At 37.2% G+C, this 19926-nt stretch overlaps 1 protein-coding gene across 1 annotated transcript in view; it reads left to right on the forward strand.

Moving 5' to 3' along the window:
• The first annotated feature begins 3897 nt into the window (after positions 1 to 3897).
• LOC100372248 (atrial natriuretic peptide receptor 2-like) overlaps positions 3898 to 19926 on the forward strand; it is a 49936-nt gene continuing 33907 nt past the window's right edge. The window contains exon 1 of the mRNA XM_002740884.2: positions 3898 to 4618. Coding sequence (XP_002740930.1) covers positions 3898 to 4618 — 721 coding nt within the window. The remainder of the gene's footprint in view (positions 4619 to 19926) is intronic.

Here is a 19926-nt window from a genome sequence, read left to right on the forward strand (position 1 = left end):
TGTTTTCATTAATTATGTTTCTGGTTATCAGACCTAAATTTAGGTTTTGTCAGGATGCTAAAACCAAAAAAGATTTCATGAAAAATGACAATAGGGCTTGTTTAAAAGTTTCCAGTTTACCATTTCCTCTTATGTACACATTGAACCTACCATAAAAACTTATGAGTGACATGTTACCATGACAACAACATTTTTAAACTGGCTAATATGTTTTCATTTGAGCACATGTATAGAATGACAAAATTGTGACAATTTCAGTCAATCTAGAAAATTGTAATATTTTTTAGACTGGTCACTGGTAGCATAGTGGTTGTTGCACTAGACTCATGATCGGTGGACCCAAGTTCAAATCCTACCTTAGGCTGAACATCAAAGGGTCGACCCCCACCCTGGGTGAGTGTGCCACAGACTCAATGGGCAGGCCAATTCCACTGGCCGAGATTCATTTACTAACGAATGCGACTTTGGGGGAACCTTGGTTAAGGTCCGCAGGTGCTTGTGTTCGACCGGGCCTGGTTGACACCAGGATAGTGCATTACAAATTGCCATTTGACAGAGAGATGGCCACACATTCCTGTCATGTAGTCCCAAACATGAATATGACTTCTGTGGCACAATGCACTGTGTCGTAACTAGGACTTGCAATTTGCACATTCGCCTGGCACCAAAAAAAATATTAAAAAAAATTATTTAGCAGCAATCTCTCCTCCCTGTCGTAGTCTGTTAGGAAGCCTACCATTTAGAATTCAAGAGACTAAGCACTTTCATTAATCTCAGGTTCAGTTGGAGAATTTAGTTTAATACATTCAGTAAATTTAGGATCATTGTTTATGGAAAGCATCATATTCTATTACTGTCAATATTTTGAATAAATAATATAAACTGACATGCATGTCGTACGTAGTCTGTCCCATTGACAAATTGTCAATAATATTGGTTGGGACTCCACAATTCCACATCTAGTGCTTCTCTATCAACATGAATGCTCCATTGCAGGATTTTATAAACTGTCTTTGCACTTGTATATACCTAGATCACATGACTGTGTTGAAATTTGAGAACCTCAAACAAAATTGGCAATTGACTCCCTAAAAGTTGATTTTGAAGTCTGGCCTCTGACCAGTATTAGCATACACTTGCTGTCTTTCGATATACCTGTGACTACTTGTATCCCAAACTATATCTTTTGCAGATTTTATGAGAAAAGTAAAATGGAAATGACATCAAAGAATTTGTAATAGGGAAATTTACTGCATTTCAATTAGACTTGGTGCACGAGTGCTTCAGGATAATGCTAAGAAAGACCTGATTAGTTTTGAATTGAAATTAGTAGCATATTAATTACCTAATCTGCATAATCGTCACATTTCAGGGAGGTTACCCCACAGATGTGATTAAATTAATGTTGTGAAGCAAGCTTCTTTATTGACCACTTTTTGTAAAGCAATATTTGATAACTTCAAAAATCTTATTTAAATTGTGGTGCAGGTGCAAACTACAAATGTACAATGAAATTTATTTTCAAATTTGTGCATCTCAAATAGCAGGCCTATTTTAGTTGCAAAGCTGCTTGCTTAAAAGAGTAATCTTAAATTTTTAATTGAAATATTTCTAATTTTTGCTTCATACATGCCTCCATCACACGAGAGTTCTTTCCAATGCGCAGTGCTTTCTTCATGTATAGGACAAATTGTTAATGCCATTTACAGAGCAGTTTCCATTAAAATTATCTATAAATAGATTGCGTTAGTGCTGACGTCAGGTTACCAAGGGAAATATGACGAAGTTGGACCCCTTAATGGACCAATCAGAATGCCGGATCCCTTACTAGTTCCGGCTGCTTGTCACGTGTCCTGGTGCTCCACGACACTCGATACGGGAACCAGCAAAAAGCTACGTGATTGGCTAGAAGTCTGGAAAGCTCACAGGATAGACTTTTAGATACGCTAGTGACATTTGTCCGGCAATGTAGTTTTAACAGTATTTGTTGTTTTTAGAATAAACTTTTTCCGATGCCACAGATATAAAATTTATTTGGCTTTCCCAAATCATTTAACTGCATGCAAATCATTTCAGGAGTTTACCCAGCTGGAGTTAGCTTAGCAACATATTCATACTAAGTTGTATTCAAATGTTGAAGTTAGTATCATATTCTTATTACTGTGATCGTATTCGACTGGGAAGAAGTGTCGCCTCCGACTATAGTGCACCTGGTAGATGTCCAGTTAAATAGAAACATACATACAAGGCATAATTTAATACGTTGAAAAAACTGTCACCAAACAAGCTGCTCTCTGATTGGTCAGAATTGGACATGAAGTAAAGTTACATGGCAACAGCGAAAATCCTGCCAACAAGAACGATAAAATAACTTGCTTGGCGCTACGCGATGTTTTATACACCAGTAATGTTGTCAAAAATTGAACCTATTGAATACAATATTTCTCAATAGTATTACTGTACATGCATGGTCCCGTACCTTGACAACAAGCTTTCTCATTGTTTATTATTTGTTTTATTTTGCCGCGTAGAAGTGGATTGCTTATTTTTTATCCGAGAATTATGACACGTAAGGAATCAGAAATTTATGTCGCGCGCAAACCGTATAACACAGGACAAACATTTGTACCCGAGAAGTGGGTGTTTAAATGGCCTGGAAGTTCGTATGGTGTCAATAGCGGAGTTTCGAGTTATAGCGCCCTCAACCCGTCTATTCTCGGGCGGCCCACTCCTGTCCATTTTTCAGGTGAGAATACCTAACGCGTCATACAGTCTGGCCTTTTGGATTTATGTGCGATCGATATTGTGTCAAAAGTAAACCAAACGCGACTTTTTTTTGTGCCACAAATAACACGATATTGACAGAGACGATATTGAATTATGCCCACTTCGCACGGACTAATATGTTATTGAGTGTTATGGACATTACATTATTTCTAGTAGTTAAGTCGTCCCCTATCACTTAGCGTGACCAAACATATGAACTGAATTCTCAAAGGCAAATTACGCCCTCAAGTGACGGAGGCGGGTAATATTTTACAAGATTAGAAATCTTTAGTCGTGATGTGTTTTAAATACTTGTCTTCAAGTTCAACGATGTAACTAGTTTGTTATAGTTCTCTTAGCGTGGTACGAATTACAGAATGGTATGCGCGATTTGTTGGTGAAAACATCTAGTTGTATCTCAATTCATCTTTCGGAATAAATAAAGGCAGTCATAGCAATGTTTGAATTCTATAGTTTGCGTTTAATAAGCGGTTTCAAAATTATTTTCACCATTATTAATTATTCGTATCAATAGTAAGCGTATTGGCACTTACTGTTATTATTTCTATGACGTATTGGTTGAGTGTTGTGTTTCCCTGGTTTAATTGACTGTCTATAACAATTGATTCATGCTCACACTCAGACGTAAAGTTGGCAGCGTCGAGCTTCGAGATACTGTGCCATATTGATGATAAACAAATAGTTAATAATTGAGAGACAGGTCTATTTCGTTGCATAGCGATTTCTACCAGGACATGGCAAAGTGGGTGATATGGACGTGTTTGTTTGTGAACCTCCATCAGCCAATTATCAGAGACGTACATTGCTAGTACAGTTTGGTATGCAGTGTTTGGGCCCGCGAGCTGGCTTTATTGGTTGAGTATTACAGTAGGAATTCACTAATCGGTTTATTGCCGGACAAATCACGATCTTCACGAGTAGACTCTCGACCTCGGATTAGCTCGACGCATCTATTTTCTGAAAATCGCGGAATTGATTTTATTCAAACGTGTTGCATACTTTCTGTAAGAGTCCCTGTCGCGATGACTGTCGTTATGTCGTAATGTGACAATGCGACACATTTTCGGGACTCAAGACTGCATTAGTTGGTGATTACCATTATTAACAAGTATGGGATACAAGGAGGTATTAAACATCGCGGCAACCGGGAGATGGTTGTGCAATTTTGTTTTGATTTACAGTATTTTATCGTCGTATAATATTGATTCCAGTTGTTTGTGTGAAGCTCACGAATTCGTACTGGGATGGGAGCTGCCTTGGAACTCGACGGAGTCGCCGTCTGGATATCATTGTCTGGGCCAGCGCAGTGCCAGTGCCGTCTACATGGCGATGGACCGGGTATACATCGAAGGTATAATTGGCAACAACACAATGGAGTTCATAATCACGGATAGTAAATGTGACAATTCCGAGGCATTGGGACAAGCTATCGATTTGATTATATACCAAGATGTAGACGCTATGCTGGGACCACCGTGCTCAGGACCATGCAATATTGTATCCACGCTAGCATCGTTTAGTGAGTTGGTAATGACATCCTGGTTTTGTCCAGAAGTCATGGATATTTCAAATAAAACGTTGCATCCGTACACATCGCGACTATTAGACCCCATTCACAAAATGACTCCACTTGCAGTGACTATCATGCAAGAGTTTGGCTGGGAATATGCTACGATAATCACACAGGAAGATACGATATTTCAGGAGATAGCCGATAGAATCGAACACGACTTGAAAATAGCAGGCATGACTATTTCTACGCACAGCTACTCTGAGCTGTACCGCGAACGCGTATTCGAAATTCTGACAGAAGTAAAGGAGACAGCAAGGAGTAAGTTCAACTTTGTTGTTAGATTAGTCAAGTTTTACACCAATATTTCACACCCTCAATCAATTTATTGGTCACTAAACCCACCCGATTCCAACGTTCGTTGCAGTATATTTCTTGTATATCTCTAATAGTTTAACTGAAATGAACCACCCGCCGCACCATCACGTCAAATGTCATGATACTGTCCGCTCTCATGGTGTCGGTGTTAATGTATCGATGATGTAATAGCATGTCAAATTCTCTGTTAGTGGGTCGAGGTTAGGACCTTGCTGTATTCCATGTATGTTTAAAATATAATTCTCTCCATGTATATTTGTTTTCTTGAGTCCCACGTGCGTTCCTGCAAGCGCAAGCAGATCGCGATGTTAACTGGTTTGAAATCGACCCGTGTATTTGTACACTGCCGTCACGAACTACGCTAAGCCTGCGGAAATATGATCAATCTCGCATCTCCAGGGCTTGTATTAAAAACGCTGTGGTTGGGTGAATCGTAAATCACACATTTCTTTTATCAGCAAGGGTTATGATTTCATCATTATAATTACAGATTAAATAAAGATTTGTTCCATCGTCTGATTTCTTTCACTAAAATAACTAGTTTTGTAAAATTGTCTACGAAATTAATGACGCCGTGTCGTAACTCACATGGTTACCGTGAACACAAATGACTAATATACCAACTTGAACTTTCAAAATTACTCTACAGATGTCCAATGTAACCCTGGCTTTATAGGATTAATAGCTTTCCAGTATCTGCTTGTCAACCTTGGCTGTGAAATATGCTGCGTTGGTACGTAGCCCGAGGCATAGTAACGGGAGCCTACACTCGGAGCCATATCGTTCGGCAGCTTTGTTCAATGCCCCCCCCCCCCCCGATTAAGGATTATGTCCGTGAATTGATAACGTAGCGTACAAGCACATAACTCAAATAATCTGATGAGGAGTCGCAACTCAATGGTGATATGCTCCCCAATCTACTTCAAATTTGTAGATCCTAAAGGATGGAGTTGGGCCGTAAAAGGAACGTGTTATTTACAGAAAATACATCGTATTTTCAGATATTAACTGGGCGGGTTACAATAATTATAAGAACATGATATTTCAAGGGTTCACTTTTTTAAACATTTATTAGCAGTTAAGTATTCACTTTTCGCAGTATTTTTAAGTATATTAGGATCAAATTGATGTAGGTATGTAGGTAGAATTGTTGTTCTTGCCGTTCTCGGTGTATGTCAGTAATCTACGCGTTTATTGGGCGTTACCAAAAAATGGAGGAACGCGTCTTTGTGTTGTTTTTACTCAAATGAAAAGTTATCGTTATGCACGATAGAACACAACTGTATGAATATATTTTCTAGAACAAATGTTAACGAATAATATCGAAAATGGCAAACGTGGGGCTTAACCCGCATAGTTTGCGACACCCAAGTATCTGACGCCGTGGTTGGAACACATCCCATTGCAACATTGCCGTATTCTACTGCAGTGAGTCGATTCTCTAATAATCTGAATACTGGGCAAAGTTGTCGTAATCTTTGTATCATCTATGACCCATTTAAATGGATTATCTTCAATTGACAGTAAACGTAAATAACTGATAAAAGGAGAATAAGACTGGCGATTAAATTATAGATCGGTGAAAAAATCACATCATAGCTAAGTTGAAAAGATCGATTGCTTTTACGGTGTATATATACACGGTGTTCTAATCACCCGAATCTATGAACCGATCTTTTATTGGAAACGTTAGTTTTATTGCAGGGTTTAGTCTCCTCACACAACAAATGATTGGGTTGCGAAGACAACTGATCAGTGTCCACCCAACGTCACCATGGTTACTCAGCTGATAGTGTGGCCGTATGGTCTGCAGTGGTTTATCACGATTATTTCGAATATTTAAAATTGTTTTTTAGTCTATGTTCAGACGAGTAATACATTACTAGTAATACATTACTAGTCTGAGGTGTTGATTGTACGCACCAAAACTATCAGTGCGCATGCGTATACATAATGATGTCATTGTTGGATCGAATGCGTCAGTTGTGTAATCAGTTCTTAACTCATGGTAAATCGTAGTGAGTCCAACCATGGAAGGTACTAACGTTAGTACCTTCCATGGTCCAACATGCAGTTTTAAACAACAACATTAATAAACATTACCGGTTCTCACTCAAACAACATTGTAACCATATAACTGATATCTTCAGCATTGGAATTACAAAAACCAAAAATACTACTCTATTTTTGAATAGACTACATTTCAAGAATTGAATCAATATATTGTATATAGACTGAACATTGTATATTACTGTCGGTCACTTGTGGGAGTCAATGCTGCAATGGTCTTAGTTGATGCGGGCAGTCAATGCTCCAATAAACGGGATTTAACTGACTGAGGCATACGTCATACGTCACTGTGTAAGTATGTGGGGGGGGGTACATATTAGTTATTTATCGGTCCCACTCTAACTCACAGGCATATTTGATTAAGTGTACATGGCAGAATTGTGTGTCAACTTCTAATCGAATAAATCTTGTCTTACTTAGTAGACAAATTAAATGACATTCCCCTGTGGCGACTCATTTAATGAACTACTAATTAGTACGACTGCCTTCTAAACAACATGTTTATGGTCATTGCCAACCTCAATTGAAACTGCGTAGACTGACAATTCATACTGTGCATGTCGTTAATGTGCCGCCTGGTTGACCTTTGACCTAAAAAATCACCACTGATCCCAGCAGGGTTCGAGAAAAATCACGTCATCCGCTGTTGTTGCTATGGTCTATACAGGACAATTTATTAAACATACGTCTTCATATAAACATTGTTCTAGTTCATTTCCATCTCATCAAATAACTCATTTTATTTCCTTAAAATTGAACGAAGCATTTTAACAGGAAATTGTAGTTCTACGCCAGTGAGAAGCAACAACCGTAAGTTTTGAAATGTTGATGTTGTTAAAGTACTCGCCATCACTAGATACATTCATTTTTGTGGAGATTTTATCGCATTTTATCGTAACAACACTAAGAAATTAACATATTTTAACCTACGATACCGACATAACGTGGAAGCTTCAAACTTATTTAAACCTCGTAAATTTGAATAATAGATTTGTTGTCATGCTGTCCTAGTTACGTTAATTAGACATTGGTGTAATTATGCTGTATGAGAATAACAGTTCACAGGGCATTAGAAATATTAGTACATCGTCAAATATCAAAGGCTAGCACAATGTAACCGGCGTGGCAACTAAAATTGTACAGACTACTTGTTAATTCATGCTGGCGAGTCAACGCTGCAATAGTTTTAGTTCATCCCAGACAGTCGACGGTGCAGTGGTTTTAGTTCACGTGAGAAGTCGAAGCTCCGATAGTCTTAATTAATGTGGGAAGTCAATGCTCAGTATGTACTTACCTACTACTTAATAAAATATAATTCCGTAAATGAAAATGCCCTTAATATTGACTACTACTTTGGGTTAAACTCTCCACCCCTGAATATCACATGATTCCCCGATGAACAACCTAACTGCTAACTACTTCTTTTCACACAATGTCACGAGCCTTCAGAAGGGCGGGGAAACAACTCTCTAACAATATCATTCAAGTTCTTCACTATCTGTGGCATCTTCTCTAATTATTTTATACTTAAAGTCAATAGAGAATATTTCACTTTGATGGGTATAAAACAGTGCAATTCATCGCCAATGCTAGTAAGTGGGTGAGTTGGGGAATGTTATTATTTTAATTACAAGGCAGGTTTTTTTCTTTCCTTTTTAGTACGTAATCCATAATTTAAAATAACTCATAACCAGTGCTTTGGGCCGGGGGGGGGGGTCCAGCGATCACATTTCTACATAACACATATTTTTTGCCCGGATTCAAAACACAATACAATACAATTTAATAAATAAATAAATAAATAAATAAACAAATAAATAAATAAATAAATAAATAAATAAATAAATAAATAAATAAATAAATAAATAAATAAATAAATAAATAAATAAATAAATAAATAAATAAATAAATAAATAAATAAATAAATAAATAAATAAATAAATAAATAAATAAATAAATAAATAAATAAATGAGTGGGATGGGCTGAAGTAGAGAGCCTTAGCAGAATTGATTATTCAAGGGCTCATTCAGCCACTTTGACATTGTTCATAAATAAATGCATCATTACGAAGATTGTCACCATTATAACAATTTCCCTATTTTCAAAAAGAATGTGATGAACGTGAACTATTATGCGAAAGACCAGATATCATATCAAACTGCTATGAATGCTAAATCTGTCTCTTCTTATGTCAAGGAGTTGCTATAACATAGAGGAGGCAATGTGAGGTTAAATCATTTTCATCAACCAGGTTCTCAACCAATCAGTGAACGGCTACTATAGTATACTAAATGTATTACATTTTAAAGTTGTTTTTATTTAGCATATTACACAAATGTTGAGTTATAATTTGCAACGGTACCACGCGTAATTCCGCACATTAGTAACAGAATGTCTAATGTCTAACTTAATCGTAGACAAGATTAAATCTACGCCCGCTGTGGGATTGTAACATGACTGTTTTTAAGCCTCGTGCTCGCATACTGTTTTGACACAGTGTGCTGATGTTACCATGGTCACGGAGATAACGCCGTGGCCCTAGATGACTCTATTTAACTGGCCAGAGCAAACTTTTCAGGTCACATTAAATGGAACGTTTTGGAACTTGATAGACGGCGCTAAAATATTATACTTATCTGATTATTTTAATTTCATAATTTCACGAGCGCACTCGAAATGTAGTTTACACACGTTATAATTAGCACGAGTCCACGAGTTAACCGTGGACATAACACAATTCGCGACAAGAAATATAATCATGGTTATGATTATATTTGTCTCATTTATCACACCAGTTACACCACATGGTATACGGTAATATGACATGATATATGGATCCATACGGTATTCATACGAATTGACCTTTAACCTGTAGCAATAGGAGACCGTCGGTATATAGACTTCCTGTCATAACAGTTTAGTTTATCATAATAATAGGGTCCGTTATGTTAAATAAGGTATGAAGCGAATATACATTCAGGATCACTACTCCTGAATACATACGTACATACTATAAAGATTAACCATTCCCATTGTCGTCCGCACGGGGCTTTAAATGTTATGTTGACTATCCCGGTGACCACGTCTATTCATCATCATTGTAGGTATTTAGTCATGGCGGATAAATCTTATCTGTGTGTGGGTATATTTACCTCCAGATCTGCTCTGTAAACAACTTGGCCTCAAATCTTATCGTTTAGAATGAACGATGCTGTACGTACAGAGATACATGTGAGAGAAATGAACGAAAGTTGCCATGGCATATCATAAGACCACTTTATCAATAATCATCTCCAATTTACAGAGGTGTGCGGCATATAAGTTAAATATAATATAAATATAATATATACATTCACTGAATATCATTGAGTTATAATACTGGATACGTTACAATGAAACACACTGGTAGATAATACACCTCAAACATATCATAGATAAGGCGATTATCTGAGATAATCTGAGACAGTAAGACAGTCCAAAGCAACTTCCAATAAACTGCTCACTAGTAGGTTATTTACAATTGGTAAAACTGAGAAACAAAGATGTACGAAGTGGAGTGATCGAGTCCGTGAGTAAACCGATAAAAATAAGTCTTCACTTTGACGTTTCTTCACGACATTCATGTCGTCAACCGACTCCAATGTATGTGTGTAATTGTGAATCTATAAACTCTATAAGATACGTTGTCAATTATCTTATTTATCATGCCATGATTTAAATTCACTCTATGTCACACGTTTCGTTCATCGATTCCAATTGTCAATTCTAAACAATTATTATAAAAGTTCGATTATTATTGTGCCGTTGCTAATTATTGAGACGTTTACCAATGCAAAATAAAATGATCACGGTAAATCATTCAACAATTTCTGTGTGATGATTCACATACATGCAAGTCATTTATGGAGAAAGAATGGTGTGTTTTCAAGAAAACATAATTATGCAAAATAATCCAAAAAATGACCATTTTGGAACATTTTTTATAGAAATCCATGTAAACACGTCAATTCATGAATAACTAAAACTACTCAAAACAGGCATTTTTATCAACATTTAGAAATTTTGAACATTACATTATCCTAACCCCTCTTGCTGGATTTCTGGCTATATTCTTTATTGGTATCTAACTACCTTAAATGACGGATCACAGTGTATAGTGACAATCCTCGAAATATGACGTCACCAGTGAAAATACAATGTACATATGCAACGACTTATTATACGACTATAAATATATCCATAAACGAATACTTGTACACTCTGAATGCATAGGGCGAAATGCTCATCCCATGAAAGAAAACTTCAGTACTCAGTACTCAGGTTACATTGAGAAGGATTCATTGCACTTTAATGAATACACCCACCACGCCCCTTTAAATGAATGTACTCAAAGTGCACAGGTATATAATTCATATTCTATGAATCACAACCAGATTTCAGAAGATAACATAAGTTACGTGTTTAACAACCAATTAACCGCTACACTACTCGAAATTAAAAATTACGTCATCTTCACCTGCGCTAGGTATGTAGTGCTCACATTGAATAAGATTTACTATCAATGAGACTGGTGGGATTTAAACCGTAAACTGATATTATCGTTAATCGCCGTCCAACAACGTGTTAAGCTTTAAGGAGGAGATTTCATACTCGCTGAGTGTATAGTGATGGTCTAAAATCGATGTCTGTGTTCGATCGTGAAATCACTGCCCGCATGTATGACCTAAATGTTATCCCCGTTTGATCATTTAAGCTATGCGACCATCACGAAATAGACACGGTGATAACCACTTATGATAATATATTTCACCACTCTGTTTAGTAACTTACATTCAAGAATTAATGAATTTATTAATAAAAGCGTCATGCTTTACTAAATTTTGACAATGGGCGAGTGGGAGTTGATTACAGACTTCAGAATAGTTATTTAAGTAACAAATAAATTAGTGGGTTACACAGATAAGTATTTGCTTTGTACATAAACGTTCCAATGCTTGATGCGTTATAACACTGCATGTAGTGACCTGCCAAAGGCCATTATTGATTATCCTAAAATATCGTTTTCTGTCACGTAAAACCAAGATGGATCGCCGAGCCTTATCTTAAATACTCACATGATATCTGAATTTTGTTTATCAAACCACCTTCAGTGGCGATAACTTTATTTATTTAAAGATATAGAGGTACATACACAGGCTACAAATACACTGGTATGTGTAAACTTGGGTTTATTTTTTTTTCATTTTCGCGTAGCAACGGGCGTGACGTCACTCAAATTGGTGATAATTACTAATTACATAAATCCTCTTATTTACAAAGATGAGGCTATACAAGTAGTGAACATGAACTTTTGGTGTGCATCACTGAGGGAGGAGTATGTCGGAATTCGCGTTATCGGGGCGGGGTCAACCTTAAAACTGACACCCGAAGGAACCTACAATTTTGGGAAATGTTTAAATGCAAAACCTGGCTTGTGGACAGAATGAGCTCTTTGTTTTTAAATATCTGGCAACTGTACTTTCTTCAGAAATCCCGTTTTAGGTGTTCTCATTTTTCTTATCACGGTTCTCTATTTAGTTCGCCTGTAGCTAACCCTAGTTATAGTGGTGAGTACTGCCCAGACAGACAAGCTGTCAATTTAACAGATGAAAAATGACCATGCTATATCGGCTAAAATCATTACAAATTGGACGCTGACGAAACTGAACTTTACGTCACTTAGTGGGTCACGGTATAACGCAGCGATAAATCAAAACTCACACATTGATCTTCAAGTAAATCAAGTGTATACAGTTATATATTTATCAATAATGTTAACTTTTTGTTATATAGATTCATATTGTAAACTAAATCCAAATATGATTTATTACAAACTAAAAATGTTGCGTTTGCAGAATACACAACAGTAATGGTTAGATGCAAAAATCAAACCCACTAATACGCGTGTGCGTGATTGTTATTGTACGTACCAAAAAAGAAATCATTTCATTGTTTCATCGACCAAATACTCATAGGTGCGCTACATAAACAAAGTTTTTAGTTCACGATAAATCATAGTCAAATATATTTATCGATACAACAATCGTCCGTAGTGCGTTTTAATAACGCGTACTAGGTTAAAGCGCCACAGTAGTCGCGCTGCGCGCGTTTGCCTTTCGTTGCGTGAGACCGATTTTGAATACGGCGCGGAGCGCTCAAAATCGTAGCATTGTATATCAATACCGCGTGTTAGTAATGATGGATATTCAATAGAGTAAATGTATGTATGTACATGTAACGTAATTACAACTTGAATCAGCATTAATGTCACCATACAACATCAACAGCAACATCAAATCACCGGCTTCATCGCGGTCGATGGCAGTATACCCTTCTGAATAAATTGGTCATGGATCTCATTACATATCAACGGAGTTATTCTTAACTTATGCAAACGTTCATAAGTGGCGTGGCAGTCACGTGAACTGTCGGCGGTTTGATGCATTTACCATGTGACCTTATGCGAACCAGGGGCGGCGGCACAAAATTTTGCATTGGGGGGGGGGGTACTTCCACATTTAGTAGGTAAGGGATGCTACACACTTCTAAACCAAACTATTGATAAATGACAACTCACTTCTAAGCAAACACAGGCGGGCGCAAATACCAGTATTGCGACCTTACTGGGGGGTTCGGGGCATGCTCCCCCTTAAAAAAAATGAAATCTACACCCTCAGAAACGCTATTTCCTGCATTTCGAGGGACAAATTTTGCTGACACTTTTTGTCAGCTCGATTTTGGATGCCTCTCAACATTTTTCGACTGCCCCCCCCCCCGTGCTGCCACTGCGAACTGAGGGTTGAAAGAATGGTTTGCAACTGTTGTTCTAGTTGTCGCTCAATCTTTTGGACATCTAGAACCGCGCGGAGTCTTGAAGTGGCGAACTAGTATTGTCACGTGACGTGAGATGGACAAAATAGTGAACATTGATCATAAACTTCGCCCATTTTTTTGAAGTTGAAGTTGTTGAATCTATTCCCTTGTGAAACTTGTATAACGGTGCATGGACACCACATCGCGTTGTGTTCAATGTGGGTCCCATACGACATATACAACGTGACAGTTTAAAATACAATGTTTTTTACACGGAATCCGAACGCGCTGTCCAGCGACTATGACATTATATTAAACGTAAACAAAACGTAAAAACTTCTTAAAAAAGCGAAACAAAAAACAAAATTGAGTTCATGTACCAAATGACTAATCCTTATAACTTTCCAGTATTAAATTTCATACGTGTTCTAAAATTTAAGTAATATAACATTTTTTAGCCAGTTGTCAGTTAAAACAAAATGTCCACTCACAGCATTGGGTTGCTAGGTGTGCTAAAATAAAGCCACGTGATTTATAAGACGTATGCGGAACGCCGTTGTTGCCTTACAATGTCCTAGTTCAAGACATAACGAATACTGTTCAATATGCATTGCCTACTTATTCACATATGATGCTTACTTGCGAAAATGCAATGCCTACGTTTTAATGTAATTAAATTTAATTACGAATAGCAATTTATGATGTTTTGGCAGCGGTGTTTTTACAGTATCTTACGATGAGTTTAAATAACAACTAATTGCCAGTATTATATCAACACGAATATCAACCTCCCTACCAACCCCACCTAATATCGCCACCACCCTTCTGATATCGCCACCAACCCTTCTGATATCGCCCACCAACCCTTCTAATATCGTCCACCAACCCTTCTAATATCGTCCACCAACCCCATCTGATATCGTTCATCAACCCTTCTATCATTGCTCACCAACCCATCTGATATCGTCCCCCAACCTTTCTAATATCGCCATCCAGCCCCACCTTCTGATATCGTCCACCGACCCCATCTAATATCGTCTACCAACCCTTCTAATATCGCCATCCAGCCCCACCTTCTGATATCGTCCACCGACCCCATCTAATATCGTCCACCAACCCTTCTAATATCGCCCACCAACCCTTCTAATATCGTCATCGTACCCCACCTTCTAACATCGCCCATCCCTTCTAATATCGTCAACCAATCCCATCTGATATCGTCTACCAAACTTATTATATCTCCTATCTAATATCGTCAACCAGCGCAATATGACATCGTCCACCAATCTTATCACAATACCCCCTATCTAATATCGTCAACCAACCCAATATGATATCGTCGACCAATCTTATCACGATATTCCCTATCTGATATCGTCCACCAACATACATATAATATTGTTTACCAACCCAATATGATATCGTCCACCAATCTTATCACAATACCCCTATCTAATATCGTCAACCAACCCAATATGATATCGTCGACCAATCTTATCACGATATTCCCTATCTGATATCGTCCACCAACATACATATAATATTGTTTACCAACCCAATATGATATCGTCCACCAATCTTATCACAATACCCCCTATCTAATATCGTCAACCAACCCAATATGATATCGTCGACCAATCTTATCACGATATTCCCTATCTGATATCGTCCACCAACATACATATAATATTGTTTACCAACCCAATATGATATCGTCCACCAATCTTATTACGATATTCCCTATCTGATGTCGTCCACCAACATATATCTGATATCGTTTACCAACCCCACTCTGATATCAATCCCATTTTGATATTGTCTACCATTCACGCCACTCTGATGGCCATTATCTGTGCTTTTCTATACTTTGCCAATCACATAATCGGCAATAACTTTTGTTTATCGCCATTCGCGTGTCCACCCCCAACATGACGTCACTGCTGTCGCATATTTTGAGTGACAATCGTGTGTGCGATTGTTTAGTCGCCTACCAGTGTTCATCTTTAAACAAACTATACATGCCTGCTCGCATACCAATATCACACAAATGATAAATGACTCACAAGTGTTGTTTTTGTTAATGATTGGCGGGACACACTACAAGTTCACATAGATGTCACTTCTCCGGTCGTAACCTGAGCAATTAAATGTAATACGCCACATTACCCAGAATTCCTATCGTGTACATTATATTTCAGTTGTAGAAACAACATCCTGATAACATTATGAATTACCTTATCAAGTATTTCTTCTATTAACTCAATAAATCCATTCCTTTCATTTTTATGGGTTTTATGGGTTCCACTCAACCAGCAAATCAACGAGCGCAGTGCACAATGACATCATTTTAAAATGTTCCAATGTTGTTTCATTGGTCAATAGAAACCTCTAGATTCAGTTTGAATTGTGCAAATTACAGATATTTCTTAAAATGAAAAGAATGGGTTTGTTGTGTCAACAGTAATACATGCTTCTTACACATAATACTGTTTTATGCTTGCATGGCGAATAAATAATGTACATCTAAAGACACAAAATGTAAAATGCCTTTCCTACAAATAACACATAAACTTAAACATAGATATTCATGATTCGTTCAAAATAAACATCCTAAAAGTATAACAAATGTCAGGGAAGTTACTTAAACATTATCCGCCAACTCATAATGGGCGAAGGCACACGCCACATATGTGAAGCGCAAAGTCCTGAGTAAGGGTTGGCGGAAAGTTCGGTTTTTACTGTTTTTTGTAGCGTTAACAATATCAGTGATTTTTCTGATGTTATATACTTGGAAAAAAGTTCATATCGACCGGGATAGTTTCACTGTCACTGGCCAGGAATCTGCTTAATTTAAAACGCCATTCTTGAAATTCATCTTCACCCGGGCATTTAGATTTGTATACGCGAAAATTGAAATGAGAAGGAAGAGAGTTTTGATACTTTAAATACTAAACGTAGTTGTTTACATTGTCAATTGATGAGTAACCGATATGTGGCGTGGAGTAACATTGCTAATTAAACATCATATATTGACAAGTATCAGTTATGTCTTAAATAAAGTAACATTGTTCAATAGAGACAGTTGTGGAAATCATTGCACTGCTTGCTAATATTCGCATATATATCGTGTTAAATAGCAGCCCACTCTACTTAGAATGTAATTATATAAGTGCTATATATACTAGTCTACTATAAAAGCATTACCCGCTGACATTTACTTTTGTTAATCATTTTTGAAATTTCATAACCTATATACGCCCGGAGCAGTTTAGTCGCTGACAAAAATAGTCAAATATTTTGAGAATCTAAAAGTCGATTACACTCTCGAACATGTACAGTATTTTATATAGCGTATGTAGTATATTGGAATGACATCTCGGATAAACTCCTTCGTAATGAGAACGATTTGGTTGGTTAAACAGTCCAAGCTAACATCGTGTCTTGCTAGTATTGAGACACCTGTTCATAGTCTATCATCACATCATCTACTTGAACCACCTACACGATAAATAAATCGTCTGCTCTGTTTTTTTATTGTTTTTTTCACTTTCATTTGTTTGTTGTTTTTATAAATCAGACGCGTGGTTGGTGATGACACTTCACTGGTTAAACTTTTCCACGCTGTAAAGAAAGACGACGTATATCTGACAACAGAGATTCTCTCTCTTTCTCGGCAGCACCGACTTTTTGAAGGAGGGGGCTCACTGTTGTTTCATGAGAGAAGTTAGAAGCACCGACACCTTTTGGGCTGCTTATTTTGTGTCAAGGGAAAACAGAAACATGTTTTTTTCCTAAAGGGTCATACGTTTTGCTGCTACGGAGAAAAAAACACGTCAATTTTGTGACGAGCTCTCTGTTCTTTGGATAAATAGCTATTGTTGTTCTATTTGATGTAATGTGTGCTTTGTACAGTATTTATGAAATGAACATTGCTGTCACGTGACAAGTAAGAAAAGCTGAAGCAACTTAGTATCACAACTTTATAGGAAACACAAATACTGTCCAAATTAAAAATATGAATATTATTAACGTCCGAGCAACACTTTTAAAACCTCACTGTGAACAAATGTGACAAGCGAAATCTTTTGCGTTGTGTTTTATAAAGTTCTGAGCCTAAGTCTATGCAATTCAATATAATATCCGGGTCATACTGACGGCGTGTGGGTCATATTGTAGAGCACAAAAACAGATGGAAGTTAATAAACATTTACACGAGAACACACATCGTCAATTATCGGTGAACAGGTGCAATTAGAGTAAAGTTGGCACCAGTGATATTGATACAAATAACCGACATATGGAACTCCCACAATGCGTGATATGTCATATGATCTATGTCATTCCTAAAGGTTGGCGTACCGTACTTGATGTAAAACACGGGTAATTAGGCAAGGATTTGGCCATTGGAGCGTGGGTGTTTGTCTCTTGAACCGTGAGTTGGGATAACAGTATTCGTGTATATGTTGATTTGACCATCACATTCAACACTCCAAAGAAGCAAGCTAAATTAACCGAGACAACACTACACGTCAGCGTTACGCATACGCGCCAGCGCCATTATTTTCTAATTCTGCATGGGTACGCAAACACCGGTGCAAATTCAAAAGTTTCAGAATTATTAAACTAACTACCAACATCGTGTAACTGTTGATTATAACTCAGTCATATGTCCACAGAAGAACATCATAATAATATGATACTACAATGAAATGTCGGGGTGCCCAGTTGAGCAAGCCGTAACATCACATGCTAGAATCGTGAATGAATCACCATCGCTAGCACTAAGATGACACTGTGCCGTGACTTGTCTTCATGTGTCTGTGCTGTGTCAAAAAATTCGTGACTTTTGATTACATTTATCCAACTGAAAGCGGAAACATCTCCTTGGCGACGTTTAATAAAGTAAACCTACTTGTGTATGAAAACAATAACTGTATATAGAACGATGGTTTAATGCAATTTATCAATCCTTGGCGGTAGGCAGTGTTTGAAGAGCTCTCAGAAGCTGATAATGTTAGTGCCATTAAAAGTGTGGGATTGTTAGCTTAGTCATTCGAAACTCGGCGGTTTATTTCATTAAGCCATCACCAAACGCATTCACCCTACTCGTACTATGACAACTTAAAACAATAATTATACTTTGGAGGTCGTGACCTTTGTGTTTGGAAAAGATAAATCTTTTTTATATCACATTTCATGGCTGAACCCTTGTTTTTTGCGTGCTGTCAAATATAGTCACATGACCAAATATGGTTGTTATTGAGCAAAATATGTCGAATTGTTTTTCAGGTTTCGTGTTTTAATACTATACTCAAACCACAATCGTTTCCTAACAGTTCGGTTTTATCTCGAATACACAGAATCACTGAACTCAGAATATCTCTAGGCAAACACCAAGTTTTCAAGTTGGTTTATAATCATGATGTATTAAAGTTAGAACGTTAGAAAGTTAAACTACGCAGGTGAAGATGACGTAATTTTTTAATTCGGCGACATGTGATTCGTTCATAAATAGTTAGTCTGTGATAATAACTCAGATAACTTTTAAATTCAAATTATTCATCAGTGCTATATGATGCGTGATACTAATATAAAGCGAATATGAGATTTAAACTTTATTTATAGAGTTTGTTTCCAATTTTAGACTCGGAGAGTGAGTCAACCAACCAATACTTATGTAACGGCGCTTTTTTAAACGTGTTACGGGAGTTTATTTTAAGACACGTGGAATGCATTACCGTCTCTGTTATCGACGTGCGTCTTTTTTACGATTTGTTAAACATCAAAAAAACATGTACGTTCGGAATACTGTAATGCCAACCACTGTTACTCCAATAAATATTACAAAACGTTGTACAACTTGCAGGTTTCTCCCAGTATGACGTCATTAAACGATTGTAATAGTTTTGTAAACCACACAATTGTTTGATTACGCATAACATGTATTCAGAATGTCAGAAAAGCAAAGTTTATTAGGAATCCTGTCAGCTAAATGCTGTTTTACAAGGAGCCACTGTCTGAATAATGTATTTACCAATGTTGTCCAGATCAGTATCGCGTCTGCCTAATTGAAAATTTCAGTGATTCGTCGCAATTATGTTCGAACAGTCTGGCATTGCTCAAATTATCCCGCAGAATGTCTCTTTACCAGAACGTTCTTGTCCGGGTCTTTCGTTGGGCTCACCCAATATTGCCAACTGTCTCACCAAAATAATCACCACAAGGTACGTTTTCTGTAGTTAGTTAATTAATTGCTACAAAGTGATTTTAATTAGGATTACTTTAAATGGATGTATTACCCGTCTCCCGGCACGAACATATCATGGAA

The sequence above is a fragment of the Saccoglossus kowalevskii genome, chromosome 10 (genome assembly GCF_978046115.1).
Source record: "Saccoglossus kowalevskii chromosome 10, keSacKowa6.1, whole genome shotgun sequence".
Taxonomy (NCBI): Eukaryota; Metazoa; Hemichordata; class Enteropneusta; family Harrimaniidae; genus Saccoglossus; species Saccoglossus kowalevskii.